The 13,593-nt window shown below is 17.7% G+C and overlaps 1 protein-coding gene across 2 annotated transcripts; it reads left to right on the top strand.

The window, feature by feature from the left end:
- Positions 1–7,529: 7,529 nt before the first annotated feature.
- Positions 7,530–13,089, top strand: LOC107993155 (sorting nexin-4). Of its 2 annotated transcripts, none has more exons than XM_017049425.3 (10): positions 7,530–7,698; positions 8,684–8,790; positions 9,191–9,407; positions 9,487–9,592; positions 9,669–9,778; positions 9,842–9,979; positions 10,136–10,346; positions 10,420–10,552; positions 11,572–11,686; positions 11,770–13,089. In XM_017049425.3, the coding sequence occupies exons 1-10, from the start codon at positions 7,621–7,623 to the stop codon at positions 11,818–11,820; spliced, it is 1,266 nt and encodes a 421-aa protein (XP_016904914.1). In that variant the 5' UTR covers positions 7,530–7,620; the 3' UTR covers positions 11,821–13,089. The 2 variants fall into 2 exon arrangements, with proteins under 2 accessions (XP_016904914.1, XP_061932940.1); XM_062076956.1 differs by lacking the exon at positions 7,530–7,698 and adding an exon at positions 8,379–8,397.
- The last annotated feature ends 504 nt before the right edge of the window (positions 13,090–13,593 follow it).

Genomic DNA, 13,593 nt, shown 5'->3' with positions numbered 1-13,593 from the left:
TTAAATATTTCTTTCAAATAAGCACTTAGAATAATTTACTATACTTACTATTTACATATATAATAATTTACTATCCTTCATTATAAGAAAATGTATAAATATACTGATATATAAATATATAATAAAATGAATAATTGTATAATTATACTGTATAATTATGAATAAAATGGATAATTATGCTGAATTTATTTATTATATTATATTAAAATTTTATCTAATAAATATTTTTATAAAATACCATATTAACCATAATGTTAAAATCATTTCATTTGTTTTCTGATGCAAATATGCATATAAATATTATTATATATTCATATTATTATATATATTATTATATATATTATTATATATTTATAGAATATTTCTGGAGGATTAATTTTAGAAACAAAAAATATAAAAAAATGGTTTATTTATTAAATTATTTATTAAGTAATTGAAATTGGTCTTTGTTTCTATTATATCGTCATCGCATCATTATTCCTGCTTCGCTTCATGAGAAGTAAATTTAATAAAAAAATCCCAATCAATATTTTTATTAAATAATTTTTGTATTTATTTTAGTTACTAAAATTGAAATCTTATAATTTTATTTTATTTTATCTTATAATTATCTTATAAATTTATTAAAATTTACTAATAATTATTTTTAGTTAAAATATTAAAGATTTACTAAAATTTATATGATAATTATTTTTGTTATCTTAGAAATATATTGAATTAATTGAATATCATATAAACACATATGACTATCACATTATATTGATTATAATATAAGTCATAAATATATATATTGAAATCATAAAATCAATTAAATATAAAATAATAAATGTAAAAAAATTAAAAATAATTGAACTTCTAGCCAATATATTCAGTATGATAAATACTACATAGATACTATATATAACAATCATATGACAAATATGAAATTATTTTAATAAAAGATGTAGTCAATTTGCAGATTAATTCTTTTCTCACTGATTTTAGTAAGCTAGAAATATATTATTAAAATATTATTTTATATTATTTTTTTTGCGCAAATTAGCTTTAATTTTCGAAAAATTTTTAATATTATTAAATTTTATGCTATTAAATCGAATCTATATGTCCTCATATATCCTTATACATGACAATGAACGAATATTGGAATACCATATTACTTACTTACATTTTTGAAAACCTATCATTTACGATTTAGCTGAAATTTTCCAAATATTTTCATTTTATATAAAAATAATATATTAAATTTTATTTGCAAAAAGGATTTTTGATGAAAAATTGAGATCCAAAATTTTACAAAAAATGTTTTATTTTACTCTTTATTTTAAAAACTTTTCGAATATTTTAATTTGACTTAATTGTAAAAATAAATTTTAGATAAAATCAATATTTGCAAGGATTTTTGATGACTTGAAAATTAAGACTATTAAAATTTTATAAAAAGTGTTTTATTATTACAATATCAAATATTAAAGATTTAGTCAATCCTGCATTACCTATATAAAATAAAATTATTTATAAAAATAAAATAAAAAAAGAATCTCTATAAAGACATTCTAAGATCCATCTAAGGAACTATTTACTAACTTATTAATATATATTATAAATTATTAAAAATATTCAAACTATTTATATTATATTGTGTTCAATTTTTATGTATTTTCTATTTTCTATCTGCATTTAATTTTGATTAAAAATAATTATTATATATATTTTTAGAAATATTATATATATTTTTTAATCAATCATTTTAATATATATTTTAACATATATTTCTAACATATATTTTAATTAATATATGTTAATTAAAATATAATTTTAATTAAAAAAAGAAATTAATTTCTATTTTCTAAATTTTTTGAAATTAATTATTTTTTTAAAAAATTAAAAATTAATTTTTTTTCTTTAACAATTACATTTTTATAATTAATGCATTATTTAAAAAAAAAAAATAAGAAAATTGCAGTTTCTTTTTCTTTCATCTTTTTCTTTATTTTTACCTTCCAAAAGATAATTTTTAATTGTTAATATAATATATTAATATAATATTTCATATAATAAAATATTAAAAAAATAAAACTCGTTGTAAAAAATATTCTTATTGCAATTTTTTTATAACAATTTATTATTTTATTATTTTTATTATTTTAGACGGTTATAATTTTTATTCAGATTTTAATATTAATAGATTTGTAATATAGATTTTAGATAGATGATTGACTTGAAATGATAATTTGGATTAAAAAATTATTTTATTTATAAGTATTTTCCGAAATTTATATGCTTTCGAGAGATTAAAAAATATGCTATTTTTTTTACATTTAGATTTAGATTATGATATAAAAAAAAAATAGATATTTCAAAAATAGATTTAAAAAATGATTAAAAAATATAGAAACTTGAAATGATTTGAAGCGATAAAAAAATAAAAATAAGAAATATTTTTCGATTATAATTTCAAATGAAATAAATAAAAATATAAAAAAGATATTTTTTTACATAATATTAATATATGAATGGTTAAAAAAGTAATTATATAAATAAATATTTTATTATATATTGATACAATTATTTTTAATAAAAAAAAAGTAATTATTCTACATAGAAATAATATAAATAAATAAATAAACAATTGCATATAATTATATTTCGTTTTTTTTGTACAATAAAATATATTAAATAAATTATCAGATATATTAGATAATCTTTTAAATATTTTGGATGATATAAGTTTGAAAATTGTCATTTGTAATCAAGGAATAATATAAATATAGCAGAAAGAAGATAAATTAATATTCAAAATTTTTATTATTAGAAATAATATAAAAATTTATTTTTTATTATTTATTTATTATTATTTCTATTTATATTTATTATTATATTATATTTTATTTATTACATTTTTATTTACTTATTTATTATTTAAATAAAAGAAGTATTAAGAATAATCTATTAAATGATTTCTAAATTAATAGTATGAATATTTTAGTATTTATTTAATCTATTTTATGAAATGTGAAATGTTGTTTATATATATATAAGTAATATCATTTCATATAGGAATAACATATAGGAATAAATAATAACAAGATAAAATATTTTATTATGATGACTTGAAGAATAGAATCTCAGCTTTGAATCCTGAAGATTGCGAGTTCGAAATTCGCTGATCGGTGGTATTTCCCTTATTTTTTTTCTTTCACATAAATTGAAATTTCAAATAACATGAAAAATATGTAAAGTCATATAATTTTAACAAAATGAAATATTATACACTTGCATTGTAAATATTTACAGAATTTCTTCCGCTTTATATGTTATCTCTAATACAATTATATAAAATATTATATAAATATAAAAATAATACACATTTTTTATCCTATTTTTGAGATCTTTGATAATCTAAATAATCCAATCTTTGATAATTTAAACACGTTCATGATCTTAACCTACATAAATGCGTCATTTTTAATTTATATCTTAAATTATATATTTAATTAAAATTAATTCATTGTACTAATTAGAAAGCATATTGTTTTGAAATAATTTTTTTTTATTTAAAAACTTTGTTTTATTTGAATAATCAATAAATCAAATAACTTTGATAAGATTTAATAAGACACGATGTCATATTTCTGATGACTTCTCATTTAAATGTAGATATAAAAAAAAAAATATTTATTTAAAAAATATTTTTTCAATTCTTCAAATATACAGTATTGCAATCTATTTATAAAAATGGTGAATTTAGTTAAGAAAAATATGATATTGAATTTAAATAGAATTTCCTTAGTAGTAATTGTTAATCTGACAATTATGCAACATTATTATAAGAGGATGATGTTATATAAAATAGAAGAAAAAAATTTTTAATATTGAAAATGAAGTTATGCAATTAGAAATTAATATTTATAATATTAATATTTTTATTGCATATAGCATTAATATTTTCAATATTAAAATTCTTATATATATATGTGCAATAGAATATTTTATATTGCTAAAAAAAAACAGAAAAATCTAAATGTAAAAAATATTCTAAATATTTTATTAATAAAAGTAAAAAACTTCAGTTCGACAAATAGTGCACATGTCCATTATGTGTTGACGTAGTTTACTTTCGGATATTTATTAATATCTTTTATTAATATTATATATAATATAATATAAATTTCTAATATTTTTAATATTAAAAATATATATTTAATCATTTTTATCTAACATTATATAGCAAGATATTTATTTTAGATAAATTATTTTGAATTACATTTAAAGTTATAATAAAATATATTTTATATAAATTTAAATATACCAATTTAAATATATATTAGTTTATCGAAAACAAATATGTTGCACATCATAAGAATATAATTTATTTATTAATAATAGTCAAAATTTATAAAACAATGTGGTTAACAATTGAAATGTTTTATTTATAAAAATTATAAAAATTGATAAATTTATAAAATTGATAAATATTAATATGTATATTATTATGTACATATGTGTTTTTTTTTAAGAATTTTATAGTAAAATAAAAATGTAGGATTTTGGATTAGTGATATTTATGCAAATTTATATTTATTATAAAATTCTTTATTTTGATATATAATTTTATATTTTTAAATATTTTCATATTTGAGAATGAAAATAGAATTAAATAATGGATGATTCAATTGTTTATAATTCATATCATCCAAGTTGAAAGAAGATATGGGAAATTTCGCAAATAAATAATGAGATTACTATACATATAAAAAAATTGATATTATTATATATATGACTACTCACTATTTAAAAAACTGTTAAAAAAAATTAATTCAATTATTATATATATAATATATCAATGGATTATCAACGAATATTATTACAATCAAAAATCGATATCTATTGTCATCTAGTCGAAAATCACATTGACTGATTTGATGAAATTTTATATTAGCTTCAATTTCTTTTATTAAATGCCCATATATGAGAATATCTCTATTCTATATAATTATCAATAACTTTTGTTATTCTGATAATAACTACAAATTTTTTTGAATATGAATTTCTTTCGAACTAACGAATCCGACTACATTATTTTAAAGATTTATAAACATTGTGCTAATGAAATGTATAAAATACAAAAGAATTATTTTCTCATATAATCATTAATAATTATTAACTATTTATTGAACAATATTTCGAATGTCTCAGTATATAAAAGTTTTCTGAATTTATAATTATTATAAGTTATTATTATTATTATATGTTACTTCCATTGGAAATAACATAAGTTACATTCTATAAAGAAAATTCTCTATTGTATTTATACTTTACATTGATCATGTAAGGAAGATAGAATGATTCTATCTATATGTCATTTAGTTAATTTCGATTAGACTTATAATTTAATAAATAAGTCTCAACCAGCTTTTTTTGATATCTAAAATCGATTTTCCATAAGACTTTACATTCTTCCAAAAAGATATGTTTCTGATTGAAATTTAGATAGATGAGAGGAAGAAAAGAGTTCTGATATAAAATTTTAGTTTCAGATTTTCATTAGTTTCCGAAATATTAATAAAAAACTTTTCATATAACATTAAATTCTATCTATATGTGCATACTTTTGGCAATATACGTTAGTATCAGTATGCAATCGCTTACCTATTCTTTCTATAAACATATTGCAATGGCATTTAAAATGTATAATAAATAAATCAATCAAAAAACTATTTTCTTATAAATTATGATGATAATTCCTTATAGATTACAATTAAAATAAACACTAAATAAAAATGTTAATATTCATTATAATTTTAATTATTGATTTCTGTCTAATGATTGTTTTATATTTTATGTTATTTTTTTTCCGATTCGCGAAATATCCAAGCTCAGCATTGGATTTGAGATATTTTAAGTTCATTTTTTAATTTAAATTCATAGTCATAATCTATAAATCTTTTTAACTGTTTCATTCGTTATATATTTCGAATTTTATTTGTTGCAATAGAAACAATAGATAAGCTATGATACTATACTGACACATACATTTCCAAGTTCCAAAGGCATATAGTACTATGTAATTCAATATATTATACCAAACTAATAAAAACTGGAAGTTAAAGTTTATTCAAATTTTATTATAAATATTTTATCATAAATAAATTTTATTATAAATTTTATTATAAATATTATTATAAATATTCAAGATTCCTTTTTCTCTTTCTCCTCTCACTCCTTAAAATTTTAACTCATTTAGTCAAAAATGCATATTTTATCTTTCTTTTTATATCCATTTATTTATATCATATTAAGGATATAAAAAAAAGAATTTATGTGCATATATTTTAATAACTGTACAGCGGATTTTCTCATTTTAATTTATTTTTTGGTTCCTCTTTAAATTAAACTTAAAAAAATTTAATGACTTAAAAAAAAATCAAACAAAAAAAATTGAAAAAGTTTATTTTAAAGAAAAAGATAAAACTGCTATTATTATATAAAATTTTACTTATGTATGATAGTTCGTGATAGCGTCCATTTATCTTCATTAATATTAACACATTGCGAGAGATAACTAATATGGATGTCAAAAAGCTATTTCTTCATGAATTGTAATAATTCTTAAAATATCTCATATATTTTCGACATTCCAAAAAATCATCGCACATTTTTTATCAATACACACAGTATCTATAGAGAACTTGAGAATTTTATGAATCTCTCGAATTAAGATACAATCATTTACAGAACATGATATATATATACAATCTGTTACTAAAAATATGTAAGTTTTTTTTTATACTCTCTTATATAAAATAAAATATATATTCTTCACTATAAATCATTAATTATATAGAATAAATGTTATTAAGTAATTATCAATATAATATCATTATAATATTAATTATAATATCAATAATAATTATCTAAATAATTAATATGCAATTTCATTTTAAAAGTAAAAATATCATTTTTATTATTTATCATTCCTAAAAATCGTTTCATCCTATCATTCCTAAAAAATAATTATTGAATTCTTTATACTTATCGTTTAATTATCGTTTAATATCATTTAACCCATGTAATATATATTAAAAAAAAATTATATTATCGATATCTGTAATAACATAAAAAAAAGTTTCTAACTATAAAATAGTTTATAATATTTTATATAATATATATTTGTATTAGTATTAAAATAATAAATATTAATATTAGTCTTCTGAAAGATGATTTTGCATATGAATATTTATAACATATAAAAAATATAAAAATGTGTATTCCATCCTTTATAATCAATTATTCAATTTGAAAGTTTATAATTTCTTAAAATTCCCTAGCATATAATCGAGAAATTTTAAAATATTATATTTTTTACAGAATGTAATTATATTTTAAATGTATTCTTTATATTTAATCAATAATTATAATCGAATATGTTAATTAAACTAATATAAAATATAAAAAAATTAGAGATAGAATAATTTATCAAATATTTCAAAGGGAATTTAACTTGGTACAATGTACAATACTCTAGAATAAAATACTGACAGTAATGGAGAAAGTGGACGTGATGTGAAAAGTTTCGAAGTTCCTTTGCCGCTTCGTAGATTTTTAGGCCAGTATAGAATCATGGAAGAATTATTTCAGAACGGAAATTATCAGAGGGAGGCGAATGCGAATATAACCACTATGGAAACACAAAAGGAAGTAAGAATTCTTTGATTATTTGAGCATTTTAATTCATCCGCCAAATCAATACATCACTCGACGCTCATCGTACGGTTATATTAAACACATATTCATTGAAACAGTTTTCTATGCATTACAGTTATTATCATTTCTATGAATAATGAAATTATATTTATTTAAATTAAAGAAGTGATGAATAATAATATTGAAAATTTATGTATTTATTTTATGACTCGAAATGGACGCAGTGATTCTCATGTTTTGTTATTGTCAATTTAAATTTTTCATTTTTTGTTCGATACTATTATATATTCTTATTCTTAATAAATTACCTATATATTTATTGACATTTAATTTTTTTTATCTTCCAGAGCATTGTACAAAAGATATTAAATCTAATACAAATTTTTTACTATTTCGATTACTTATATATGATCAATATAAAATCAATCGTACAAATAAAAAATAAATAAAATATTTTTTTTAAAGAAAATTAGATACATCATTAAAATAAAAAATATGAATTTTTCTATTATTATTTAAACTTTTTCTAATTTATTACCAAAATAGGTCATGATTTTACAATTGAGCACCATTACACAAGTGTTGTTAGAAGTATAATATTATGTATGCACTTATAAAAAATATCTAAATCTATATCTTAAAAGTGGTCGAATTTCAATATTATTATTGAAAATCATTTCAGTAAATCATTAAGTAATTTTCTTTTAGTAATATAAATTGAAAATATTTTTACTTTTAAAATTCAATAAATACAAAATCATTGTTATATATTGAATATAATTTAATATTAATATATAATCTTAAAAATAATAATAATATAAATAATATTGATATTAACTTTTTAATAATTATTTGTTTATTTATTATAATAAATATATAAAATTATTAATTTCAAATATTAAATGTACTTTTTATATTTTAATATTTAAATATACTTTTTATTATTAATATCATATTTTATATAAATATCATATATTAGGATTCATTGCTTGATCACATGGAAATCTCAATAGTTGAAACTGAAAAGCGAGCAAATGGAGCATTGAACTTAAGAGAGTTTTATACAGTCTACCTCATTGAGACTAAGTAAGTAAATATATTTTTTTTGTATAATATGAATAATAAAAAGAAAAAATAAAAAATGTCATAAAGCAATTTTATTAGAAAATTATTTTAATATTTGTTTATAAAATAAAATTAATTTTATTTTTTCATAGATAAGTGAAAAAACAATATGTAATGAATTTAATTGTATTATTTATAAAATGTATATATTTTAATTAAAAATAATAACTTAAATATAATAAAATAATTATTTTACAATAATTTTAATTTTTGCTTAATAGATTATCATAAAAGTGGACATTCTTTATTTTTTCTTTTTATATGATAAAAATAAAAACATTTTCAAATGAATTTAATTTTCATTTTTTAAAAATAAAAATTATTTTAACATGAATATATTAACATATATCATTACATATAGAGTTACAGATCCAGATTTTAAAGGTGCACTTACCAAAGTAAGTTCTCTCTGGCGTCGATATACGGAATTTGAACTGCTCCGAACTTATTTAGAAATTTCTTATCCATATATTGTACTGCCTCCATTACCAGAAAAAAAAGTTTTATATGCATGGCAAAAAGTTACCACTGATACATTTGATCCAGATTTTGTTGATAGACGAAGAATTGGTCTTGAGGTATGTCATTTGATATATATATATTTATTTATTTATTTTAAAATATAAATTTAACAATTATGATAAATTTGTTTCTAAGAATTTTCTATTAAGAGTAGCGACACATCCTATATTGTCAGGTGATGAACATTTTATGGGATTTTTACAACAAAAGGATGGATGGAGGGAAAGTATTAAAGAGACTGGTAAATTATATATTCTCTCATAGAAACATCACTTAAATTGTTTATATATATTGTTATAATTATTATTTTGTAATAGGTTATTTGCAATTAGTAGAATCAAAATTAAAAGCATTGAGTGTAGCAGTACGATTAAGAAAACCAGATAAAAGATTTGAAGCAATAAAAAATTATGGAATTGAACTTCAGGTATATGTATTATTGGCAAATAATTAAAATGTAAATCTTCATATTATTTTTTCATTATTTTAGAATAATTTATGTAATCTTCTTCGAGTACGTGCACGTCTTGTAGAAAAACAACATAGTTTGTATAAATTACATGCAAATTATGGTCGTGTATTTAGTGAATGGAGTGCCATAGAAAGGGAAATGGGTGATGGATTACAGGTATTTTAAACTTAATGTATATATTTTTTAACATTTTTTCTTAATAAGATTAAAATGATCAATTTTGTGAAAAAATTCTAAATAATATAACATAATTAAGATATATTATAAGTATATATATTGCAAAGCCCACTGCATTACAGCCTATTTTCTTAGAAATCGGGTCACTACTTGGATTCATTAGCAGCGACAATAGATACAACTCTTGAAGAAGAGGAATTAATAGCAGATCAATTAAAAGAATGGTTGTTTGGTGCTTCTGCATTACAAGCTGTTATCAAACGAAGAGAAGCTTTACAATTAGCCAAAGATGAAACTCATGATGCTCTAACTGCAGCATTTGAGCAAAAAGAAAAAGTCATACAAGGTTTTAGATTAAAAGTATTACTAGTATTAAATAATAAATATACTTGTTAATGTAACATACTTTATTAATATAGGTAAATCAGGTTTAATGTCAAGATTATTTGTATCTGTTGATACAGAAGAAGTTCGTGAATTAAAAATGTTACAATTAGAACAAAGGATTGTACAACATGAAGAAGCTGTTAAACGAGCAGATGAAGATTTAAAGTAATGTATTTTGATTAAATATTATACTTAATGGATAAATTGATTGAATAGAAAATTAAAACAAAAATTTATATTAATGTTTTTCTTAAACAAAAAATACGAATGAAAAATATTATATGATGAATTTAGATGATCATTAAAATATTTCCTAATTAATTATAGTACATACATTTCTTATATATGTAAATATAAAAAATTATGAAATTATGAAAAATATGAAAATAAAGCATTGCATTCTATAATTTTTGCAATATTTTGATAATTTAATTGATTCTTTATCTCAAATTAAAATGTAAATATGAAATTTTTTTTTAATGTATTTATCTTATTTGGGATAAACTTTAGAGAATGTAAAGTATATGTAGAAAAATTGTTTTTTTTTTTTATTTTTTTTTTTTAATCATTAGATTAAATAGTAATATTTGATTGAACATCAAGTCATGAAGATTGTAATCGATAAATATATAACAGAAAAAGAAAATAATTTATATATTTATGATTATTGTTTATAAAAAAATTTACCTATTTCTGGTTTTTTAATATTTTCTATATTATATTTTTAATTATATGTGTTACTCTGTTATTTACAGTTATTTTATATAGATTAATAGTTTCTAATTTAAAAAAATAAAAATTTTGCAATTTTAAACAATTTTAAGTAAATGTTTCACTTTTCACTATACTATAACTATAGCAAAAATAAAATTTTATTATTTTAGAAATATTTTTTTTTCTAAATTTCTGATATTTAGAGGTCCATTTAAAACAAAATAAATTAAAATATTACTTTGATTATTAATTTTTGCTTATTTCTTTTTTAAATACTATCATGTGATTAAATTTGTTGAAGAAATTGTATCGTTATCAAAATATTATTGATATTATTAATATAGTATATATTATTATATAATATTATATATATCATGTATTATTAATATTATTGAATTTATATAAAATAATTTGATAAAATATTTTTATAAAAATATAATATGTTTATAATTTATATATAATATTTCTAGATCTTTCTCTATCAAAGCAATGATGGATATAGAGAGATTTCAACATCAGAAAGTCGTAGATTTGAAAGAAATTCTGGCAGCTTACTGTATTTTACAATTTAAGCTTGCTAGAAAGGTAAAATTTTACCTTTTTACCTAGTATTTAATATTCTTATTGTACTTTCATACATAAATTGATATTGTTGTAAATAATTACAGGGATTGCAAGCTTGGGAGCATATCAAGAGTTGTCTGGAAAGTATGCCATAAAAATTTTTTCTTATTAAAAATTGACAGAACAATAATTGTTCCACATCTTTCGTGCGATATACATTCCTATAATTATAAACTCATATTACGCTTATTCTTACGTCAATGTACAAGATTGTTTTTATTATTTAATGTTAGATTAGGTAATATTAAATGATATATACGTATACATATGTCATATATATATATATATATATATATATATATTATATATATATATATATACGCATACATATACATATATATACATACATATATATACACAATTCATGTTGAATATAGTTATATGAAACATTATTTATTATTTAATATTTATATATTTAGTATGTTCTTGTAAGATTCAATTAATCAATTGATGAGAATATTCTGACAGTACTTAAAGTCAGAAAACAAAATTTGTGTGGTTTATATGTAATATAAATCATCAAGCAAAATTTTTCTAGAATATTAATTATTAAAGTTAGAAATATTATTGCTGTAATTTTTTATTTATTGTTTTTTATCTGCTCAATAAGCTTCAATTTCTTCATCATCGATTAAATTCTTTAATTGTATCTTACTTTTCAATGCAATTGTTGCATTTATTTTTTGTAATGCTAGAAATCTTAGTATTATTAATAATTGATAAAATTTAAGATTTAATTTAATTATTTTCTAATTTTTTTTACGTATATATATGAATAGTTATGATTTTCTATGTATATACCTGGTTAAATATATAACTTGGTATAAACTTAAAAAATGTACATATGTTAGTTTCTTTCTTTTATTTTTTATTAGAATTTTTATTTAATTAGAATATATTAGAATATATCATATTATATTATTAATTAGAATATTTTTTAAATCATATATTTTACAATATATTGTATGTAAAGTCAGTGTCTACTATATCAATCTTACAATTTTTCTATAGTAATGACAATTTTTTGAATTCTTTATTTTATTTGATTTGAATATAAAATAGATCTATATTTTTTTTTATAAATCTTTATTTGATTTCTTAAATTTTGTTTTAATATAGATATTATTTTTAAAAACATGTTATACATATGTATATGTTAAATATATTTATTTATTAATATTCTTTATAATTAATAATATAATTTAATTATGTTATATTTTTTCAATAAATATATAATATTTATAGTATAAGTAATTAATATTATTTGTAATGAATAATTAATTTGAAAAATTTATTGAATATTTTTAAATTTAATTGTAAAAAAAGTTCAAAATCATTTAATAATAAATAAAATATAGAACATATTCTATGTTTCATTTAATTATTACAAAAAATTCTAATAAAAATATTTATTGGTTTTATTGATTACATAACTTGAATGTATTGCATATGATCAAATTCCTTTAAAATTCTTTTATTATATCACAAAAGTAATTAAAATTTCGGCTATGAAATTAAATTATAATTATTGATGTTGAAATGAAACTTAATAGTTATTAATAATTATAAAATAATTTTTTTAATACAATTAATATTAAAAAATTAGCATATTGTTTTCTTAATTAGCTTACCAATTTTTATGAAATTCTAAGATTAAAAATAAAATAAAAGGAAGAAATCAATTACAATTCAATTTCATTAAAAAATTCTGAATCATATATGTCAATATAAATCTATCTATTCTAGTATATATATATCTATCTATATTCTAGTATATATCTAATATATATTCAATATCATAAATATATATCCTAGAAATTTATAAAGATTTAATATAGAGATTTAATAGAGATTTCTGAAAATAAATA

The sequence above is a fragment of the Apis cerana genome, linkage group LG7 (genome assembly GCF_029169275.1).
Source record: "Apis cerana isolate GH-2021 linkage group LG7, AcerK_1.0, whole genome shotgun sequence".
NCBI lineage: Eukaryota > Metazoa > Arthropoda > Insecta > Hymenoptera > Apidae > Apis > Apis cerana.
Note: the sequence above shows the minus strand (reverse complement) of the source record. Positions and strands in the feature narration are given on the sequence as shown.

Excerpts from the sequence above, each read along its gene's own strand:
- LOC107993155 (XM_017049425.3), top strand. The coding sequence starts at position 7,621 with ATGGAAGAATTATTTCAGAACGGAAATTATCAGAGGGAGGCGAATGCG. Across the intron at positions 7,699-8,683 it reads CTATGGAAACACAAAAGGAA|GATTCATTGCTTGATCACAT; the intron begins GTAAGAATTCTT and ends ATCATATATTAG. Across the intron at positions 8,791-9,190 it reads GTCTACCTCATTGAGACTAA|AGTTACAGATCCAGATTTTA; the intron begins GTAAGTAAATAT and ends CATTACATATAG.